We start from the raw sequence: 21,378 nt of genomic DNA, 5'->3' as shown, positions 1-21,378 counted from the left end.
AGCCCAGACTGGCCAGGTCAGGGTAGTCCGGGCAGCACCGTCCCCAGGCCCCGCCTTCTCAGCCTCCAAAGGAGTGTGGCCTCCAGTAGAGCCACAGGGCTTTGGGGGATGATCACCCCCTCTGGGGGCCCTTTCCAATGGGCCCTCCCTGAAGGCGTCTTCCTGTGGCCCTGCTCATGCTCATCCCCACCCCCCCCCCACCCAACCTTAGGATTCTGCCCTTGACCTTTCCTGCCACGTGGGGGAGACATCGTCACCTGCTCCCCTCCGCTGTCTGGGGCGGAGGCCCCGGGAGTCCCGCTCCACTGCTGGTTTGCTGTGTTGTTCTGGTGGAAGGGTGTGCACCAGCCAATCATGACAGGTGGCTCTACCTTTTGTGGGATGAGCTACGTTGTTTTAAGAAACCACCTGGGACTGGTCTCTGGGGAGGGGGCTGGGGCGGCTGGAGGCAGGAGTTGTCTTCTCAGGAACAGTTGCCAAGACCAGCAGGCCCTGACCATGCCCAGCCCTCCCTTGCCTGGGTCCTGCTTCCAATCGGATGGGTGAACATAATTCTCCCCTTAGTTCCTGGACAGGGATGAGTGACATGGCCCAGTGTCAGCCAATGTCTGCTCCCTTTCCAGTTCAGGCAATTCTTTCTCTATCTCCACGTGCCCCCCTTCACCCCGCAAACGACACTCCGGGAAAAGAGCTCACGGAACTCAGGGCATTGCCATGTCATAGTATTAATTCCTTGGGCTCACTTGACAGCAGTGCGGGGAGGGTGGTTTTGTCCCCATTCCGCACCTCCCGCCCTGGAGCTCCCTCCCTGGTCCGCCTGGGACTTTGCCTTGGTGCTGGGTTGGGCCTCGTGGCTCAGGGCTCTGCTCTGTATCTCCTTTACATGGTGTGTGTGTGTGGGGGGGGGGGGCGGGCGTGGAGCCCCTCTACGGAACACGGTCCAGTGAGGCTGAAGGGAGGCTTGAGGAGCCCCTTCCTCCACGGCCCACCCCCACAAGCTGCCACTGCCCCCCAGAAAGATCCCTGGCTCCCCCATGTCTCATGATCCCCGTGGATGGGAGAGCAGGAGATGGGCTGGCTCCTTAAGCCAGACAGTTTGGTTGTGGGGTTGGGCAGAGCCGAGGACAAGCAAGGCGCCAGGTGGAGACCGTTCTTTGCTCCGGGGGCTCCGGGTCTGCTTTGCTCTGATTGTGTTGCTTCATTCCTTTTCACGGTCAAGGAGGGCGAGCTCTCCTGGAGGCCAGATGTACCCAAGGGCAGAGATGCACCGACCAAGATCTGCAGTCCAGGGCCCAGCCCTCCTCAGGGCCCGTGGCTGATAGGAGAGGGAGTTCTGAGTCTCTTCTTGGGGGGCTGGGGTGGGGAGTCTCGGGGACATGCCTCAGGACGAGTCTCTAGGAGAATTGGAGGAGAGTGGAGTGATCCCCCTGCTCCTTGTCTCTCCTGCAGACCCCCGGCTCCCTCACGGCTCCACCCAGAACCACACAAGCCAGGCAGACGGACACTTACGGCCAGCCTTGGGTGCAGCACAGCTGAGATGGCTTCTCTGGGGAGAGTTCTAAGAGTTGGGGGGCCAGGGCAGCAGCCCTCTGCCCAGTCGCTGGATGTGGTTGTTCTCCAGGTCCTCTAGCCAGTCTGACCTCCACCCCCACAGGGGCAGGGAGAGGGTGCGAGTCAGCAAGCGGTCATCCCGGGGGGAGGGAGGCGATGAGGCACCTGTGTGGGGGCAGAGATATCTGTGGAGGGTTGGCCTTCACCCCTGGGAACCAGTTTAGGGAACAAAGCTTGGGGCCAACTTAAAGCAGACACCCAACCCTAAGTACAGTCTAACCCCAACTTGGCCCATCAGTCTCGGTGTCTCTGGCCCCAGGGACAGAAACCATTCTTTCGTTAGAGAGAATGTTTCGAACTGGCCTTTGCCCATCCTCTCCCACTCCCGGCGTCCTCCTCTCCCTCTGTTAGGGGAACTTCTGCCCTGGATAACCCTTGCTCTCTCGTGCACCACAAGCCTGGTTGTTTTTCTTGGGGCACAGGGCAGGGTTAGGGTTCATATGACGGGAACAGGGGACCTGATACAGCAGATGAAGCAGGGAATAGCTAAGGGGAGCCCTGACTGCCTCTGTGGACATGGAGATGATGGTCCCACTCCACTAGACAGTGAAGGGGGAGCCCGGTTGCTCCTCCCCACAACCACAGACAAGGCAAGAAGGAGGGCGTGGAGGCACGGCGGGGGTAAGAGGAGACAGAATGTCCCACAGTGAGGAGGAACCTGAACACTGGGCTGGACTGAATCACAGGGGCTGGAGCCGCCCTTCCTGGAGACCCCTGTCTGGGTGAGGGGGGCGTCCTTCAGGTAGGGGGGTGGGTCGCACTTGGCTGCCTGCAGCCTTCAGACTTGAACAGTCTGCCCCTGTTCTCATGGGGTGACCTTGGGCAAGTTAATAAACCTGATTGACTTACAGTTTCCTCATTTGGAAAAGAATAAAGAGCATTCCTCCTAGAGGGGTCATTGAATGCAAGCACAGTGCTTATCCTAGGGCAGTGACGGCGAACCTTTTGAGCTCGGCGTGTCAGCCTTTTGAAAAACCCTAACTTAACTCTGGTGCCGTGCCACAGAGTCTTACAGGGGGGTCTTACAGGGGCTGTCCCACTCCAAGGGGTGAGGGTGAGCTGATGTACCTGTGAAGACGCAGTCTGCCTCCCTGGGCTCCAGACCAAAGCCAAGGCTGTCCACGGCCACTGCCAGGGCCCGTGCGAAGTGGGCATCGGCCAGGAAGGAGCCGTCCGAGGAGCTGACCAGGCTGGCTCTGGCACTGGGGGCGTTGTCCTCGGAGGCTGAGCCCCAGCCATTGGCCAGGGAGCCCTCACTGGGGGTGGGGGTGAGGCAGGGCCGAGGTGGGCACAGCAAACTCCCCACCTCAGACCCTACCCCTCCGGCAGCTCTGCCCATGTCTGCCAGCTCTGAAGCTGTGGGAACGCTGATGTACCCGTAGGTGCTGGGGGGTGAAGGAGCCCTTGGCATTGGAGAGACGCTGTTCCTAGGAAGAGGCAACATGGGAGACAGTAGGATTGTTGAGGTGCGGTAGGGCGGGACCATTCCTCCGGGAAGAGTGGAACGAGGCAGGGACAAACATACTGTAATACGGGCCTACTCACCTGGGGGTCTCCTCACCCTCACTGAGCTCCAGGCACAGGGCCACCTCCTCAGGAGTCAGCACACTGTCCTGATCCTCCCCCAGGGATGACAGCGAAGAGCTGGACAGGCGACTGGAGGTTGGGCTGGGACCGGACAGGGAGGAGGCCCGGTGGCTGGAGTGGCTGGCGGTACTGGAGGGCCTGCAGGTGGGAATGGGGGCTGCTGACAGGGGGTGGGGGGAGGGAGCTCGGGGCTCTGCCGTGTGCCTGATGGGGTAAGACATATGGCAGGATAGTTAGTGTGGTCCTTCCAGCCCCTGTCCACCCCTCCCTCACCCCATCCCACCCCATCCCTGCTTTTGGACCCCATCCCTCTTACTGGGTCTGTTGATTCTGAGTGGGGGGTTCATGAGAAGAGAGGGGTGCTGGCCGGAGAGGGCAAGTCAGCTCGCTGGAGGAGCTGAGGATCTGCGGTCCCAGGGCCCTCCAGGCAACCAGAGTTCGGGGCACAGGTCCTGGGGAACAACAGCCTGGGCATGAGAATAGTGGAACCCCCATCAGCCCCCCACCCCGGCCTGCCCCCTGCCCAGCCCTCCCCTCAGCTTCCTGCGCCTACACCCCACCCGTCAGCTTCCTCAAGGACAGCTGAAGCCGGCTGTAGGGGCTGGTGGGCCCCTGTACCCCACCTCACCGCCTCACTTCCTCTCACCTGGGCTTTGGGAAAGGTTCTTGGAGCCTTTATTTCCTGCCTCCCAGGCCCAGAGCTCCATAGGGTGGCTGCCCCGGAGCAGCGGGGAGCTGTTGGCCTGGTGCAGCTCTGCAAAGGAAGAATCGGCCATTGAGGGACAAGCCAGGGTGGGCCTGTCAGACCCCAACCTCAGGCTCCAGCTTCGGCCTCATCATTCAGTTACGCTTTAAGGGCCCTGAACAAAGAGAAAAGAGGGAAGAACCGCCCTCCCTCTTCTCCCCTTCCCACCTTCAGCCAGGCAGCTGTGAGAGGGTGGGAGGAGCACCAGGCTTGGAGTAAAAAAAATGGGCTCTCGTAGCCCAGCTGAGCCAGGCAATTGCTGTGTGCCCTCAGGTAGATCCATGAACCTTTCTGAGCCTGTTTCATTTGTAAACACTCACAGCAAATGATGGCTTTTCCAATTAAATAAACACACATCGGAACGTTCCTGGCACCTACTAGCTTTCTTCCCTTTACTGGATGTATTGCCATCTTCCCGATCTCTGTAGCCTCACATGGCTACTCTTCTCGGTAGTTTTGGCTCCTTCTTCTCTTGGAGAGAATCTATTCATTTCTACTCTTCACATTATGAAAATCTCACGTGGTTCTGGCCGGCCCTGCCCTGAGTGTCTCTCACCCAGGGACATGGGTTAGACCAGCGGTTCTCAACCTGTGGGTCGCGACCCCTTTGAGGGTCGAACGACCCTTTCACAGGGGTCGCCGAAGACCATCGGAAAACACATATATAATTACATATTGTTTTTGTGATTCACCACTATTCTTTAATTATGTTCCATTTTTAACAATGAAAATACATCCCGCATATCAGGTATTTACATTACAATTCATAACAGTAGCAAAACTATAGTTACGAAGAAGCAACGAAAATAATGTTTTGGTTGGGGGTCACCACAAAATGAGGAACTGTATTAAAGGGTCGCGGCATTAGGAAGGTTGAGAATCACTGGGTTAGACTGTCATGAATGGGTAAGACAGAAACAAGTTACCCGAGACCAGGCCAGGTGTGAAGGAAGAGGCACTTTAGAGTAGGAAGATGTGTTGGTTTCACCCAGAGAGGCAATGCCCTGCCCATAGATAGTCAATACTTGTTGGCTAAATGAGTGAATGAAGGATGCTGTTAGAGATGTAGGTGTAAACACATACAGACGTGACTCCCACTGAGGGGGAACCACACTTAGAGACAAGGCTGAGTGAACTCTGACAATAGGGAAGCCAAGGTCACTGAAAGGACTGACCCAGCCACGTACAATGCTTCCTGGTCAGGCCCAAACCCAGGTGATCTAAGTTTAAACCAGAGAGGAACTGGGTAATGTAAATAGGAAATAACAGATTTTCCCCAGACCAGGAACCAGAGCAAAGGAAGAAAGAAACAGCCTTCAGATTAGTGTCCCATGGTCAGAAGCCCAGACCAAAGGCCAGGCAGGACCCTGGAGGCAGAGCTGTCTAGTCGGTCTCATCCTAAAGCCTTGGGGGCCACCATGGCCAGTTCAGAGCAGGGACAAGACTAAGATCCCATCTGGGCCCTGGGAATCCATGGGCAGTGGCCAGATCTTCTGAGCCACTGGGATAAAAACCCACACAATGGCTGGACTTCCTCTATTGAAGTTTGCTTTCATACTTCGCCTGATTTGGTTTGTGTACATTTGCTTTCGTTGAATGACCTAGTACCTGGCTTCCGAACTAAGCTCAGAAGTGGAGACACAGGTTGGCTGGCTGGCTGGCTGGTTGGTTGTATGGAAAAGGAAGGAAGCCCTAACAGGTTTGGCTCAGTGGATAGGGCGTCGGCCTGCGGACTGAAGGGTCCCAGGTTCGATTCCGGTCAAGGGCATGGACCTTGGTTTCGGGGCACATCCCCTGGGGGGGGGGGGGTGCAGGAGGCAGCTGATTGATGTTTCTCTCTCTCATTGATGTTTCTAATTCTCTATCCCTCGTTCTTCCTCTCTGTAAAAAATCAATAAAATGTATTTTTTTTAAAAAAGAAAAGGAAGGGAAAGGCCAATTCTGGAAAAGGCCATGTTTGTCCCAGCCCTTTTCATTTCCTCTAAAGGACCCTGGTAACAACAAGCCCCTCCCCCCTTGCTCGGAAATACTTGGATTTTAGTTTCAATGTTATTTGAATAAGAAACTAGGCAATAAAAATGTTATCAAGGTCAGGCCAAATCTCACTGGCCAGCCATGAATTGCAATACATATTGGTTTGAATTAATGAGAATATTCGGTGTATGTATCTGACAAAGTATGGGGAACTAAGAACCTAGTATAATGGTTGAGACACGGGAGAGTGTGCTAATATCTATCATGGAGAAAAACCCCAACAAGAGTCAAACAGTAGGAAAAAGGAATAAATAAGTTACGGGGAATAGGGGCGCTGAGAGAGCCTGCCCGTTTTAGGAAATGAAGCCGCATCAGTTGTGGGCTAGGTGATAGCAGTGGAGCCGACGCCATGGCTCTGGACAAGGTCAGAGCATGATCTGCTGACGACTAGTGGGGACGTGGCCCACACTGGGGATCAAACTTGTAACCCGGGCACGTGCCCTGACCGGGAATTGAACTGTGACCTCCTGATTCATAGGTCGATGCTCAACCACTGAACCACGCTGGCTGGGCGGAAAGCTGGTTTTTAAATGAGATTCATGCAACCTTTTTTTAGTTGGTATTTCATTACCACTGAGATTTTCTAATGCAATAGCTTTGAGGCAAAGCTGGAAAAAATGCCAGCTTCATTAATATTTAGAGACATAAAATTTTGGATATTAGACAAGCTCCTAATTACTCTGAATCCACATTTGTTTTAATAAAAATTCAATTATAAACTTTAAAAAAATTGGCTGTTGAGCTCGACCAGTATGCCCAATGGTTGAGCCTCTACTTATGAACCAGGAGGTCACGGTTCGATTCGTTGATTCCGAGTAGGGAGCATGTAGGAGGCAGCCAATCAGTGATTCTCTCTCATCACTGATGTTTCTATCTCTCCCTCTCCCTTCCTCTCTGAAATCAATTAGACATATATTTTTTTAAAATGGCTGTTGAGCATTTGTAAGTCTCACTCATCAGTACAGAAGGCTCATGAAGACAGCAGACAGCGTGCAGGCCAATGTTCGGAGATGGGAGAAAGGAGTCAGAGAATAGGATTTCCCACGGACGCCCCCAGAGACAGTCAAAGTGGCCCTGGGAGCAGACCACTCTGACTTCAGCTCTGAGTTCTGCCCCTTATTGATGTAGGATTTTGAATGAGTTACCCAGATTTGCTCCTCTTTCCCTGTCTGTGAAATTAGAGGAAATAATACCAAGTCAATATGTTGTGAGGCTTAAATAAAATAAATATAAGTAAAGCACCTAACATAGTGGTTGCTAAAGAAACAGAAACTAGCCTGGTTGGCGTGGCTCAGTGGTTCAGCATTGACCTATGAACCAGGAGGTCACGGTTTGATTCCTGGTCAGGGCACATGCCCGGGTTGAGGGCTTGATCCCCAGTAGGGAGCATGCAGGAGGCAGCCGATCAATGATTCTCTCTCATTGCTGTTTCTCTCTCTCTCTCCTTCTCCCTTCCTCTCTGAAATCAATACAAATATATTAAAAAATAGAAAGAAACACAGACTATAATGATGTTTCTCTGGAAAGTCAAAGCAGGATGCTGGGAGTCAGGAGAGATTTGGCAGAAAGGAACTGCTCCTCTGGGGAGCAAGCTGAGAGTCAGGCCTGGGCAGACTTGTGTGGAGCACAAGGGGGGTTGTTCATGGGAACCAGAGCCTTGGTGCCAGCACTGGGCACATTCTGGGCACATCCTGCCAGGTTCTGGAATGACTGGTGTGCTGGTCAGGCACTTGCGTTAGACTTTGAGCCCTTAGGGGGCGAGGACCGTGTCTGGTGTCTCTTGGGCCCTGGTGCTCGCTTATCAACATGTGGAGTTGAGCTGATTACAGAGGCAGGGCCCCTCCTGGTGCAGCCAAACTGAAAACAGAGCCCGTGTAGAGAAAAGCTGAGGCCAGCATGGCCCTCGCCGAGTGCGTCAGTGATGGGGATCCAGGAGGACAGGCCAGTCAAAGCTGTGGGTGGGGTGCTACCCACACCCGCCTGCCAGGGCCCAGGCCACATTCCCACCACATTCCCACTCCTGGGTCCTCCTCCCGCCTGCTCTGGGCTTGATCTGCGACCCCGTCCTTACCTTGCTTCTTTTTGGCCTTCCAAGCCTCTGCAGGGGCTACAGAGAAGCGAGGGGAAGAGAGCCCCCGGCGGCTGCAGAGGCTGTCGGAACTGGGCCAGGGGCTGGAGAGCCGGGCCAGCTGAGGTCGGAGGCGCCTGAGAGCTGGGGCCTGGGGGCTTGGCCGGGCTGGGGGGCTGGAAGGCAGCTCAGCGATGAGGGAGCCATAAAAAGTGCGGGTGTCGGGAAGCAGAGGCACCCCAGGGCTGCGGGGATCCCAGGAGATCACTGCAATAAGACACAACAGGAGGAGTGATGGTGAGTCATCCTGCCCACGGCTCCCTCCTCCAGCCCTGGGGTCTCTGTTCCACTGCCAGGCCCTGGCCACCTCTGGGCATGCTCACAGGAGCGCCGGCGGTCCAGTGGGTCCCGGGGGTCCACTCCCAGCCGGCTGCTAAGGCTGCTGCTGCTGCTCAGGTCCCGAGAGCAGGAGGTGGATCGCCAAGTGTCTGCCAGCCAGGGGGAGTCGCTGTGGTCCATCCTGCAGCAATGGGGGAGGGGGGGAGCAAGGGGGGAGGTAGGGACAAGGGCAGGAGAAACAGCGTAAAGCAAGAACCACGGGGTAGCCGAAGGAGGTGAGGAGATGGTGCTAGAGCAGCGGTTCTCAACCTGTGGGTCGCGACCCCTTTGGCCTAAGACCATCAGAAAACACATATATAATCACATATTGTTTTGTTTTATTTTAAAAATATATTTTATTGATTTTTTCTACAGAGATGAAGGGAGAGGGATAGAGAGCCAGAAACATCGACGAGAGAGAAACATCGATCAGCTGCCTCCTGCACACCTCCCACCGGGGATGTGCCCGCAACCAAGGCACACGCCCCCGACCGGAATTGAACCCGGGACCCTTCAGTCCGCAGGCCAACGCTCTATCCACTGAGCCAAACCAGTCAGGGCTCACGTATTGTTTTTGTGATGAATCACTATGCTTTAATCATGTTCCATTTGTAACAATGACAGTGGGGGTCACCACAACATGAGGAACTGTATTGAAGGGTCTCGGCATTAGGAAGGTTGAGAACCACTGTGCTACAGGCTTTATTCTACCTACTTTTAAGCCCTTCAGACTCTTTAAAATCTCTGCACTGATGTCTCCAACTCAGTGCCCGTTCTTATCCTGGTTATCTGGGGAAGTCCAGGTTGCCCAGAGATAAGAGGTATTAAAAAGAAACAGCTGTGTGCTAAGATAAAAAGCATATCTCTCTGGAGCCAGACAAACCCAGTTTGAAAATCCCAGTTGGCAAAAAAAAAAAAAAAAAAAAAAAAAATCCCCGTTGGTCGCAGCCCAGCTGTGCATCCCTGGGAGCAAGTCTGTCAGCCTCTCTAAGCCCCAGTTCTCCATCTGTAAAAGTAACAACGCCCTTCCATATAAGGCTGATGCTGTGCGCTGGGGCCAGGAAACATGAGGTCATGCGCTGGCAGAGCAGAGCTTGCTACGTGAATGTGGCCTCGCGACCTCTAGTCTGGTTCCCTTCGAACAGGGGGCCATGCAGGCTGCCTGAGTCATGTTTCAACAGCGGGGACCAGCCAACGCGCTTCTCTGCCTGAAACCTCCCGTGGCTCCCCTTTACCCAGAGAGCGCCCGGCTGCCTGGCATGGCGAACAGGGCCCCCAGTCTGGTTTCCAACTGTCTGACCAGACCCATCTCACACGTTATGTCCCAGGCAGACCAAACGGCTTTTCCTTCCCTGCGAACATGGCGGCGATTTCCGGCTGCCCGCGTTGGCCTTCTCCTTCTCACTGTCAGGGTCAATGTGAAACCTCCCTCTGGAATTTCCCCACCCCAGTCTCCTCCATGTATCTTGTACATGTGTCTTCATGTCCAACTCTGGATTGCATTCGCTTGGATGTCTCTGTCTAGACTGGTGGTTCCCAACGCAGGGCACCCCCCCACCCTACAGGGATGCAATTTGATTTTTAAGGGGGGCAATTTGAGAATGAGTTATTAACAGTGAATTTTTTGCATTTCCGATGGCTCTAGGGGCCTCATATACAGTTTATAAATATACATTGTGACATATTTATGCATTCCAGTTCTCTATTACCGGTATGTGTTTTGAAACTTTATTTGCTATTTTTTTCATATCACTTCATATTATTATTATTATTTTAAACAATTTCTTAGTGATTTCTTTCTCAGTACTTCATCTGTCCTTTCGTTCTTTTATTTTTCTCTTTCATGGATGCCATGTTCTTCGAAGCTTGTTTAGACAAGTTAATGGCCTTTTAGGCTTCCTCCATGTGAATGGGAGTTCACTTTTTGAATCATAAGAATTATATGTCACGGGGTGGGAGTGGGCATCAGGATTTTAGAGATGCTTAGGTGGGGCGTGGCCAAAAGAGGTTGGGAACCACTGGTCTAGACTGAGTTCCTGGCAGATGGAGACTGTTCTAGAGAAATGAATGAATCTCCCTCAAGGATGGGGTGAAGTCCCAGGGAGACAGAGAACGTTCAGGGCAGAGCTGACAAAGCCCAGGTGGAAACTCAAGAGAAAGGCCAGTGGGCACAGAAAACACAGGAAGGAACCTTGCTCTGAGCTGAGACACTGACAGAAAAAGGGTCTGGCTGGATGTATCTGGCACCTCGGAGGTGCTCGATAAACGTCTGTTGAAAGATGCAGACCTGGGCTATGAAACTTCCCAGAGGAAGTCTAATGCGATAAAGAGCAGGAGAATGTGGGCAGATGAAATGGTTATTTTAGTGTAAAACCCGGCCAACAGGATGAAAAAGCATGCTTGCTTTCTGAGTCTCTTGCAGCCAGACACACTTGAAGCAGAGGTCCCTGCAGCCGCCCTATGGTGTAGGGGCAGAGCGCCCTCTACTGGAACTGTGGGTGGACTGCCGTGAAGGAAAGGTGGCTCCATAGGTTAAGTGACGGACGGAAAGCAAAGGCAAAGGTACTGCTAGGTGAACTCTGAGTGCACAGAGAAAATCAGGAACTAGGCTGCCCCTCCCACGCTAATGATTCTCCACCCAGGAGGATGACTCGGCAGGAAAGTGTAGTCAGTATTATCAGTGAGAGCTTGGTGACAAGAGCATTGGATGAGGACAGTGGTTCTCAACCTTCCTAACGCCGCGACCCTTTAATACAGCTCCTCACGTGACCCCCAACCATAACATTATTTTCGTTGCTACTTCATAACTGTGATTTTGCTACTGTTATGAATCGTCGTGTAAATATCTGATATGCAGGATGTATTTTCATTGTTACAAGTTGGACATCATTAAAGCATAGTGATGAATCACAAAAACAATATGCAATTATATATGTGTTTTCCGATGGTCTTAGGCGACCCCTGTGAAAGGGTCGTTCGACCCCCCAGAGGGGTCTCGACCCACAGGTTGAGAACCGCTGGATCAGGAGTTCAGGGGCCAGCTGTGTTGCCTTGGGCAAAGCTACTTAAGCCTATGATTCTGTTTACTCTCTGACAAGTGGTCTGATAGTAACATTATTGAAAGAGAAAACAATTCTCACTTGAAGTTGAGGAGAGAGACAGATACGAGGCAGGACTCCAAACTGCCTGGCGTAAGGGAGACTCCATCCAATTCTCTGTTCCAGCTCCAGTGACCCTGGGTCCCCCTGCCCCGCCCTCACCTCAGGCCACGCCCCTTTCACGTCTCACCTGTGTTTTAGGATGGCGTCCTCGCTGGTATATCTATACAGACCTGGGAGAGGACAGGAAGAAGGCTCAAGGTAGAGTCCCCAGCATCAGGCTAGAGAGCTAACCCCAATAGTGTTCTTTTAAAAATATATATATTTTTGTTGATTTCAGAGAGGAAAGGAGCGGGGGAGAGAGTCAGAAACATCGATGATGAGAGAGAATCACTGATTGGCTACCTCCTGCATGCCCTTCCTGGGAATCAAGCCCACAACCCAGGTATGTGCTCTTGACAAGAAATGAACCCGGAACCCTTCAGTCCTCAGGCCGAAGCTCTATCCACTGAGCCAAGCCAGCTAGGACCCCCCTATAGTGTTCTTACTGGACCCAGTGAGTCCTGACCCCCTGGAGTCTGCTTCCCTCTCTCACCTGGGCCCAGGTGCACCCCAGCGCGGCGCCGGCGGTGGATACACACAGTGGTGCCCAGCAGCAGCAGCCAGAGCAGGACAGCCCCGGTGGCAATGACCTCTGGACGCTTCAACGTTGCTCTCAGCTGCTCCAGGATCCATGGGCCGGGGTCTTTGGGCTCCCAGGTGGCTCGCTCCATGGTCTGCTCTGTATAGGATTTGGAGCTCAGGGGTAGGGGGCAGGGGGAACAACGAGGGTCGGACAGAGAAGGGGGAAGAGCTGGAAGTGGGAAGTGCGGACAATGAGAGGAAGGTGGGCATTGGGGCTGAGGAATGTGGGTGGGACCAGTGGAGACTCTCCTCACCTAAAATGAGGCAGACGGGGCTACTGGGCTCCCCAGCCCCAGCGCCGGTGACGGCAGCCACCTGCACACAGTAGGAACCTGGCGTTTGGGTGGCAATCTCCAGCTGGGTCTGCTCACCGGCCACTGTCCAGTTGGTTGGCGGCCATGAGGTGTTGCTCAGGCTCCACACCTAAGGACAGGCAGGGTGAGCAGTGCCCCCAGGCACCATCCCAGCTGCTGGGCCCTTCATCTGCAGTCAGACTCCGAGCCTGTGGTCACCCTGCCCTGGGGTTGACCAGGGAACACTCCCCTCATAACCACCCCCACTTCTCATCCTGTCCTGGGCCCTACATTCAGCCTCACTTTCCGCGTCTGTAAATTGGGGATAAGAACCAGGTGGACCAGGGGATGAAATGAGACCAGGGAGCTAACTGCTTGGCACGGGCTGGCAGAGGCTCACTTATCAATAGTGGGTGCTCCTCGCTTCTCTGCACGGGTTCACTTCTCAGTGCCCAGAGCGAGGGCACGCAGGATGCCAGGGGAGAGGGAGGCCTCGGCACCCCTAGGAAGGGGTGTGTCAGATTGTGGGAGTACCTGGTAGCCACGGATGATGCCATTGTGGTTTTTAGCAGGTGGTGGGACCCAGTTCACAAGGATGCTGCCATTGCCCGATTTTAGGGTCACCTCCTGGGGAGGGGCGCTGGGCACTGGGGGTGGGAGAGAGGAGATAGGAATGAGGGAGTTCTAGGGAGAAGGCTGGGATGGGGACACAGGGGCAGAGGCCACACTGATGAGAATAAGCGCTCCGCTTGCCTGACCAGGGCAGAGGGATCCACGAGCAGGACCCACCATCCCCCCAGACTGCAGTGGGACAGTCCTCCAGGCCCCCCAGACTGGAGTGGGACAGTCCTCCAGGCCCCCCCAGACTGCAGTGGGACAGTCCTCCAGGCCCCCCCAGACTGGAGTGGGACAGTCCTCCAGGCCCCCCCAGACTGCAGTGGGACAGTCCTCCAGGCCCCCCCAGACTGGAGTGAGACAGTCCTCCAGGCCCCCCAGACTGGAGTGGGACAGTCCTCCAGGCCCCCCCAGACTGGAGTGGGACAGTCCTCCAGGCCCCCCAGATTGGGGTGGGACAGTCCTCCAGGCCCCCCAGACTGGAGTGGGACAGTCCTCCAGGCCCCCCCAGACTGGAGTGAGACAGTCCTCCAGGCCCCCCAGACTGCAGTGGGACAGTCCTCCAGGCCCCCCAGACTGGGGTGGGACAGTCCTCCAGGCCCCCCAGACTGCAGTGGGACAGTCCTCCAGGCCCCCCAGACTGGGGTGGGACAGTCCTCCAGGCCCCCCCAGACTGGAGTGGATAGTCCTCCAGGCCCCCCAGACTGGAGTGACACCAGAGGTCTATTGTTGGTCGTGGGCACCTGTCCCTGACCTTGCTCAGGCAGCCTCAGGAGCAGCACGTTGCTGTCAGGGCCCCGAGCCCGGCCGGAGGACGGTCTCACTTTGAACTCGTAGTCTTGACCCCAGCGGAGGCCCCCGAGCTCCGCGCTCTGCGAGCCAGCCAGCGGGGCCTCTGCCCACGGAGCTCCCTGGCCTCCTGGCACCGGCTGGGTCCTGAATAGCGCCGTGTAGGACTGGGCAGGGGCAGCAGGGCCGCTGACCTGGGAGAGAGTCCGGAGAAAGGTGGGGGGTCAGGGACGCGGTCCTGTCTGGACCCCGGACTGGTTCCAGCCCTGGGAGCCAGGCCTCACCTTCCAGCTGAGCCACACGGCAGGCGCAGGCTTGGTGCCCTCGGAGGGACCCGGGTTCAGCAGGGTCACGTTTTCCAGCTGAATGCGCACAGCCAGAAGCTCCAGAGGCTCTGGGGGAGAACAGGGCTGGGGTGGGGGCTCCAGGCCCAAGTGAAGGAACTGAGGGGTCCGGGATCCCTTAGCTGCCGAGAACCCAAAACTCCCAGCTTCCTCAGAACTAGAGCGCTCCTATCTCCACTGTAGGATGGGGAAGCAAACCTCCCCTAAGATGGGGTCCACCATCTGATGCCAATCCCAGGTTGAACCTCACATACCCTAACCTCAGCCCAAACCAGACCACACCAGCCTAACCAGACACCCCCTCCCACGCCCCCCCCCCACCCCCAGCCCCGCACTGGCCCTGATGTTAGCTCCCTGCCTTACCCTGGACAGACACCCTGGCTGCCCGGCTCTTCCGCTGTCCCGCGTTGTTGGTGGCTACACACATATAAGTCCCTGAGTCACTCTTCTCTGCTCTTAGCATCCGCAAGGAGCCACTGGACACCTGTCAGGACAGGCACATGCGCAGTCTCCCGTGAGGGGAGGGGCTCTGACAGGGGAGGCAAGCTGAGGGCCTTGCCGCCTTCCTCTCCTCAAATTCTGCGGGGGCACTCAGAAGGCGGGTCAGTCCCCAGGGGGTGCCCTGTAGTGGGCACTCAGGAGGCGGGTCAGTCCCCAGGGGGTGCCCTGTAGTGGGCACTCAGGAGGCGGGTCAGTCCCCAGGGGGTGCCCTGTAGTGGGCACTCAGGAGGCAGGTCAGTCCCCAGGCGGGCCCTGTCGTGGGCACTCAGAAGGCGGGTCAGTCCCCAGGGCAGGCCCTGCAGGGGGCACTCAGAAGGTGGGTCAGTCCCCAGGGCGTGCCCTGTAGTGGGCACTCAGAAGGCGGGTCAGTCCCCAGGGCAGGCCCTGCAGGGGGCACTCAGAAGATGGGTCAGGCCCCAGGGCGTGCCCTATATATAGTGCTGGGACAGGAGGAGGCATGGGGAAGGGGGCTATACTCACCCTGTGCCGCCCCGGCTGGAGGGCCAGGGGTTTCTCATCCTTCCACCACAAGACCGTGGGCTCTGGGTAGCCCCAGGGTGGCCAGCACTCCAGGATCACCTGCTCGCCCACCGTGGCCACTGTGTCCTGGGGCTGGACCCGGAAATCCTCCTGAAGGACTGTGGGGAGGAAGGAGGCTCTGGGGGGAGCAGTGCCCAGTCCTCCCCTCCCCAAAGGCCCCCCTTGGTGTCTCCTGCCACACCTGCCCCATTCTATTTTTTCACGACTGTGCCCACTCTTCAGAGACCCACCTCCTAAGAGTTCCATGTAGGTTCACCCCCAACTCAGCTCTCTCATCACGGTTCCCAGTCTGATATCCCTTCCAACCTCCCTCTGACGCCAATCCCTGGTTGAACCTCACATACTGTAACCTCAGCCAAAACCAGCCCACACCAGCCTAACTGGAGCCTCCCCCTCACCCCCCAAAACACACACACACACATTAATCCTCACAGATACCCCTTCAAACCTCCCTCAGCACAGGCATTATCACCCAGGTGTGCCCACCCCGGCTCCCCTCCCAGGCCTCACCAGCCGCAGACAGCCGCGCGCCGCGGCTCACCGCTGTGCCCAGCCGGTTGCTGGCCTCACATGTGTAGATGCCCAGGTCCGTGGATAGGGCCTGGTTGTTTCGGGCGTGAGCCTGGGTGGAGGGCCAGTGCAGCAGCAGGGTTCCATCAGGTAGGAGCTGGTGTGTGTCTGGGGGCTCCATGCTCAGGGGCTGCCCATTCAGCAGCCAGTGGATGGTGGGAGGCGGCTGGCCGGAGGCTTGGCAGCTCATCTGGACGGGCTCAGGGCCTTGGAGCAGCTGGTCCTGGGGGTGGACTATGATCTGGGGTGGGGAGTCCTGAGCCGTGCCTCCTGGAAGGGAAAGGGAGGTGGAGCCCAGTCTGACTACCATCAGGTGCCCAGATCCCTGCATTCCTCACCTGCCTTCTCTCCTCTGAGGATCAATTCAAAGGAAGGAGACCTTTCGAACTCTCAATCTGTCAGTCTCTCTCTCTCTCTCTCTCTCTCTCTCTCTCTCTCTCTCTCTCACACACACACACACACACACACACACCATCATCATCATCAACAACATCATCATCATCTCTTGCAAAGGAGCAAGGGGGGCCTCTTCTTCCCTGGCCAGGCCCTGGATCCAGGGAGCCTGAGCTAGGAGAGGGGGTGGCCACACTCACCCATGAACAGAAGCAGGAGAGGCAGGGGCCACCAGACCCCAGGGAGACCCGCTCCTCCGGAGCCCATGGCTGCTCTCAGGTCTCTGTCCTGGTCCCAAGCACTTTGTCTTGCGGCTCTGAGCTCACAGGGAGGGGAGGGGCGGGCAGGCCGTTGGTGGTTGTTTGTGGCCAAGACTGCCCCAGAGGGAAGCAGCTCTGAGGAAACCGATGCTTCCTGCCTGGCCCTCGGTGCCTTGAAGAACTGGGAGGCGCCCAGAGGAGAGAAACACCCTGGCTCCCAACCCCAGCCCTGAGGTTTACCTTGTGATCTAGTCTGGGATTTCTTTTTATTTTATTTTTTTAAATATATTTTTATTGATTTCAGAGAGGAGAAAGAGGGAGAGAGAGAGATAGAAAATATCAATGATGACAGAGAATCATTGATCAGCTGCCTCCTGCACGCTCCCTACTGGGGATCAAGCCTGCAACCGAGGTACATGTCCTTGACCGGAATCGAACCCGGGACCCTTTAGTCTGCAGGCTGACGCTCTGTCCAGTGAGCCAAATCGGCCAGGGCTAGTCTGGGATTTCTTAAAGGCAATCCTCACACTAACCATAACTCTAACCACAGCTTTGACCCTTTAACCCTAAGCCTGTACTTAAACCTTGAGTCTCCATCCTTATTCCTTTGCTTTCAAGTGACCCTTGCTAGAGTGGACCGGAAAGCCAGAGGAAACTGAGCCGAGTGGAGCGGTCACTCCTCGGTCCATTCCTCAAGGATTGATGGAGCAGGGGGCTGGGTGGGACAGAAGACAGGAAGGCTTCCGAGGCTCTGGGACAAGCTGGAGATGCCTATTCCGCTCAGAGACAGATGAAATAAGCTGGGAGACCGTGGGCACGTTCCCTAACGCCTGCATGTCACTCATCTGTAAGTGGGGAGAATAACAGCAGTGCGTACCTTGGGGGATGGAGCAAGAATGCGATGAGATAAAACATAAATCACTTAGTCCGGTCACCTAATGCATTATACGTGCTCAGTAAGTTTAACCAATGCTGTTATTTTTATGCACACCCCATCACGGGAACTATTCAAGCATCCTCAGCTGGGGTACTTCAGGCCCCGGGATGGTGGCTTGAGTCTGATATTTAAGAGTCTTTCCAGCCTTGAAACCTTGTGTCTGCTGCCGACAGGCCTGTAGCTTCTGAGCCTGCTGCTTCCCACCCCCCTCCCTGGAGAGAGGCTGCATTCCCCTCTCAGAGCCCACCTCCTGTTTACAGGTTTCTTCCTTCCAAATCTGGAATGTCAGCCATTTCCTGGAGCTGTTCCCGGAAAGCCAAGGCCGCCAAGGCCGCCAAGGCCGGGCTCTGGGGGCTCAACGGAAGACTGTCCAGCCTTTGTTTCCAGTAGTTCCTGGCCAGCTCCTCCGTGAGGCCCCTAACCCAGCTGACTCCCTCGCTTCCTCCCCTTCCCATCCTGGCGTTGTACCAGCCACAGCCACAGCCCTAACAGCCCATGAAGAGGAGTGAAGACCCGGCTGGTGGCTGGCATGGCTCAGTGGTGGAGCGTCGACCTATGAACCGGGAGGTCACGGTCTGATTCCAAGTCAGGGCACAGGCTCGACTCCCAGTGTGGGGTGTGTAGGAGGCAGCTGATTGATTCTCTCTCATCATTGATGTTTCTTTCTCTCCCTCTCCCTCTCCCTCCCTCTCTGAAATCAATAACAAAATAAAGAGGTGGGAAGGCCTCTTTCACAACTCCTCTTCCCCTTCAAATGCAGACCAAGACTGATTGAGACAATTAGAACAAGAGAACACAGTGGTTCTTACAACCTGAGCGCTTCCAAGGGGTGGAGAATAGACAATGAAAGTAATTGAGTGACAGAGCTGGAAGGATAGGGACTGGGACCAGAGGAGAGCTTGGTATTTCAGAACTGGAGGTGCTAAGGCAGTGCTTCTCAACCTTCTGGCCCTTTAAATACAGTTCCTCATGTTGTGACCCAACCATAAAATTATTTTCGTTGCTACTTCGTAACTGTCATGTTGCTACTGTTATGAATCGTCATGTAAATATCTGATATGCAGGATGGTCTTAGGCAACCCCTGTGAAAGGGTCGTTTGACCGCCAAAGGGGTCGCAACCCACAGGTTGAGAACCTCTGAGCTACGGGCAGTGGTCAAGTCCACGGCATGTGTGCCAGGCGGAGTGGCACAGAGTTTACCGGGTCAAGGACCCGTGGAGCCAGAGGGATAAAGGGGTATTCATGTGGACACTGCAGTCATCCAAGGGTGACAAGAAGGATGTGCTGAGGCAGATGAATTTACTGCACACCCTGCCAGCCTGAGATTTCCCAGAGACAGAGCCCTGAGAACTGTTTGGTAGGGGACCAGACTGACTGCTGGCTCCCCAAGAATGTTGCTGTCAGCAGTCCTTTGGTAGCCTCTCCTGCTTGCACACTGGACTTGGGGAGATTAACCAAGTTCTCTGCTAAGGACTGAATGCCAACTGGATTTATCTCAAACGTGTGCAATCTAGAAAGATGGTATAAAACCCCCTCAGGGGGGAAGATGGCAAGTCCCAAAGGAATTTGGATTCATGACTAGCCCTGTCCTCAGCTGAGTGAGAATGGACAGGTGGCACAGTGCGGAAAGGTGCCAGTGCTGGACGGCAGGAACAGAGCCTCAGAGGCTACGACAGCCTGAGGAATGGCCCCCACCCCACAGTCATGTGCCTCATCCCTGGAGATCACCTCCATTCCATTCCATTCCATTCCATTCCATTCCATTCCATTCCATTCCATTCCATTCCATTCCATTCCCTCTATTCCCAGACTCCGGAGGACCAAGTGCTAAGAACCAATGGGGATAGAAGGGGCCAATTACTCTGAGCTGTGCCTGTAGGCCAGTGGTTCTCAACCTGTGGGTCGCGACCCCTTTGGCGGTCGAACGACCCTTTCACAGGGGTCGCCTGAAACCATCCCTCATATCAGATATTTACATGACGATTCATAACAGTAGCAACATTACAGTTATGAAGTAGCAACGAAAATAATTTTATGGTTGGGTCACAAGATGAGGAACTGTATTTAAAGGGCCAGAAGGTTGAGAACCACTGCTGTAGGCCATTAACGTCCTTCCCCTTACTTGGTCCAAGCATCAGGGACACTCAGGGATCCATGGAGTGGTTGCCCAAGGGGAGTTCCCAACAGTAAGATGGCTCTAGATGGCTCCCAGAGACCACAGTGCTCACTTCCGGCAACCTGGCCCATCAGCATCCTGACTGTCTCATTCCCACACACGAAGGAAGAGTTGGCTGCGTGAGTCAAGCGGATTCTGTCAGTGGGAGGTGCCTTCACTTTTAAGGAAGTTCTGCTCCTTGCCCTGGTGATCTGCAGACCCAGTGGCCAATTTAGAAAGTACCTTCCTTTGCCCTCTGGTTTTAAAGTGTTGAGGCTTGTGAGTGTCTGTTAGTTGCCTGTAAGAGGGGAGAGAAAGGGCAGGGATTGAGTGCCCTTCTAAAGGACCCTCCAGAGGAAAAATGCCCGCCTCTCGTTCCTGGCTCCTCTGGCTTCCTATTTCATGTTCTCTGGAGATGCAGTGGGGGATGCCTGCTGGCCAAGCGAATGGGGTAAAAGGTAAGGATTCGGGTAGGACTGAAGGCAGGTACACTCTGTGGAGATCCTGGTTCCACTGGCAGAGAGACCTTGAGTGTCACATAGCCTCTCCGAGCCCCACTTCCCTCGTCAGGATATGTCGGTATGAGGTTTATGGGTAGGGGATGTGGAATTGCTTTGAGAACACTAGCTATGCGTTAATTATCCCTTGGGTGTTCTAGGAATGGCACATCTCCTCCCTGACCAACCTCAGTCAGCCTCAACCACCCCTAGGTACTCTTTTAGGTCCATCTATGTTGTTGCAAGTGGTAAGGTTTTGTTCTTTTTTATGGTTGAGTATTATTTCATACTATATAGGTACCACATCTTCTTTATCCAATTGTCTACTAAGGATCATTTATGTTACTTTTATATCTTGGCTATTGTAAATATTGGCTATTGTAAATATTGCTGCAATGAACATGTGAATGAATGCATATATCTTTTTGAATTGGTATAAAAATTAGTTGGATTTCTTTGGAGAAATACCCAGACATGGAATTGCTGGGTCATCAGGTACTTCTGTTTTTAATATTTTTAGGAACCTCCATACTGTTTTCCATCGTGGCTGCACCAATTTACAATCCCACCGACAGTGCCCAAGAGTTCCCTTTTTCCACATCCTCACCAACACTTGTTGTTTATTGATTTAGTGATGACAGCCATTCTGACATGTGTGAGGTGATATCTCACTGTGGTTTGAGTTTACATTTCTCTGATGGTTGGTGACATTGAGCATCTTTTCATATGGCTGTTGGTCATCTGTATGTCCTCTTTGGAGAAATATCTTCAGGTTTTCTGCTCATTTTTAAATTGGACAATTTTGTTGTTTTTGGTGCTGAATTGAGTTCTTCATAAGTTTTGGATACAAACCCCTTATCAGATGTATCCTTGGCAAATATCTTCTTCCATTCAGTAAGTTATCTTTTAGCTTTGTTGATGGTTCCTTTGCTGTGCAAAAATGTTTTAGTTGATGCGGTACCATTTGTTTATTTTGTCTTTTGTTTCCCTTGCCCAGGGAGATATATCAGGAAAAATATTGCTAAGAGAAGAGTCAGAGTTTCCTGCCTATGTTTTCTTCTAGTAGTTTTATGATTTCAGGTCTTACATTTAAGCCTTTAATCTATTTTGAGTTTATTCTTGTATATGGTGTAAAAAAGTGGTCTAGTTTCATTTTTTTGCATATATCTGTTCAGTTTTCCCAACACCATTTATTGAATAGACTGTGTTAACCCCATTATCATAGCATGGGCTTATTTCTGGGCTCTCTATTCTGTTCCATTGATCTTATGTGTCTGTC

The 21,378-nt window shown here is 54.2% G+C and overlaps 1 protein-coding gene across 4 annotated transcripts; it reads right to left on the bottom strand.

The window, feature by feature from the left end:
* Nucleotides 1–240: 240 nt before the first annotated feature.
* On the bottom strand, nucleotides 241–16,608 carry ROBO4 (roundabout guidance receptor 4). 4 transcript variants are annotated; one of them, XM_036354329.1, is made up of 18 exons: nucleotides 16,451–16,608; nucleotides 15,798–16,127; nucleotides 15,228–15,385; nucleotides 14,610–14,730; nucleotides 14,187–14,296; nucleotides 13,868–14,096; nucleotides 13,033–13,145; nucleotides 12,460–12,628; nucleotides 12,117–12,374; nucleotides 11,712–11,754; nucleotides 8,429–8,565; nucleotides 8,049–8,312; nucleotides 3,845–3,952; nucleotides 3,515–3,650; nucleotides 3,157–3,402; nucleotides 2,680–3,038; nucleotides 1,510–1,716; nucleotides 241–1,394 (listed from the first exon to the last, which is right to left on the bottom strand). In XM_036354329.1, exons 1-17 carry the CDS (start codon nucleotides 16,515–16,517, stop codon nucleotides 1,559–1,561), a joined length of 3,006 nt encoding a protein of 1,001 aa, XP_036210222.1. In that variant the 5' UTR covers nucleotides 16,518–16,608; the 3' UTR covers nucleotides 241–1,394; nucleotides 1,510–1,558. The 4 variants fall into 4 exon arrangements, with proteins under 4 accessions (XP_036210222.1, XP_036210223.1, XP_036210224.1 ...); XM_036354330.1 differs by having other exon boundaries at nucleotides 3,157–3,336; XM_036354331.1 differs by having other exon boundaries at nucleotides 12,117–12,302; nucleotides 16,451–16,607.
* Between the last annotated feature and the right edge of the window lie 4,770 nt (nucleotides 16,609–21,378).

The sequence above is a fragment of the Myotis myotis genome, unplaced genomic scaffold (genome assembly GCF_014108235.1).
Source record: "Myotis myotis isolate mMyoMyo1 unplaced genomic scaffold, mMyoMyo1.p scaffold_m19_p_20, whole genome shotgun sequence".
NCBI lineage: Eukaryota > Metazoa > Chordata > Mammalia > Chiroptera > Vespertilionidae > Myotis > Myotis myotis.
Note: the sequence above shows the minus strand (reverse complement) of the source record. Positions and strands in the feature narration are given on the sequence as shown.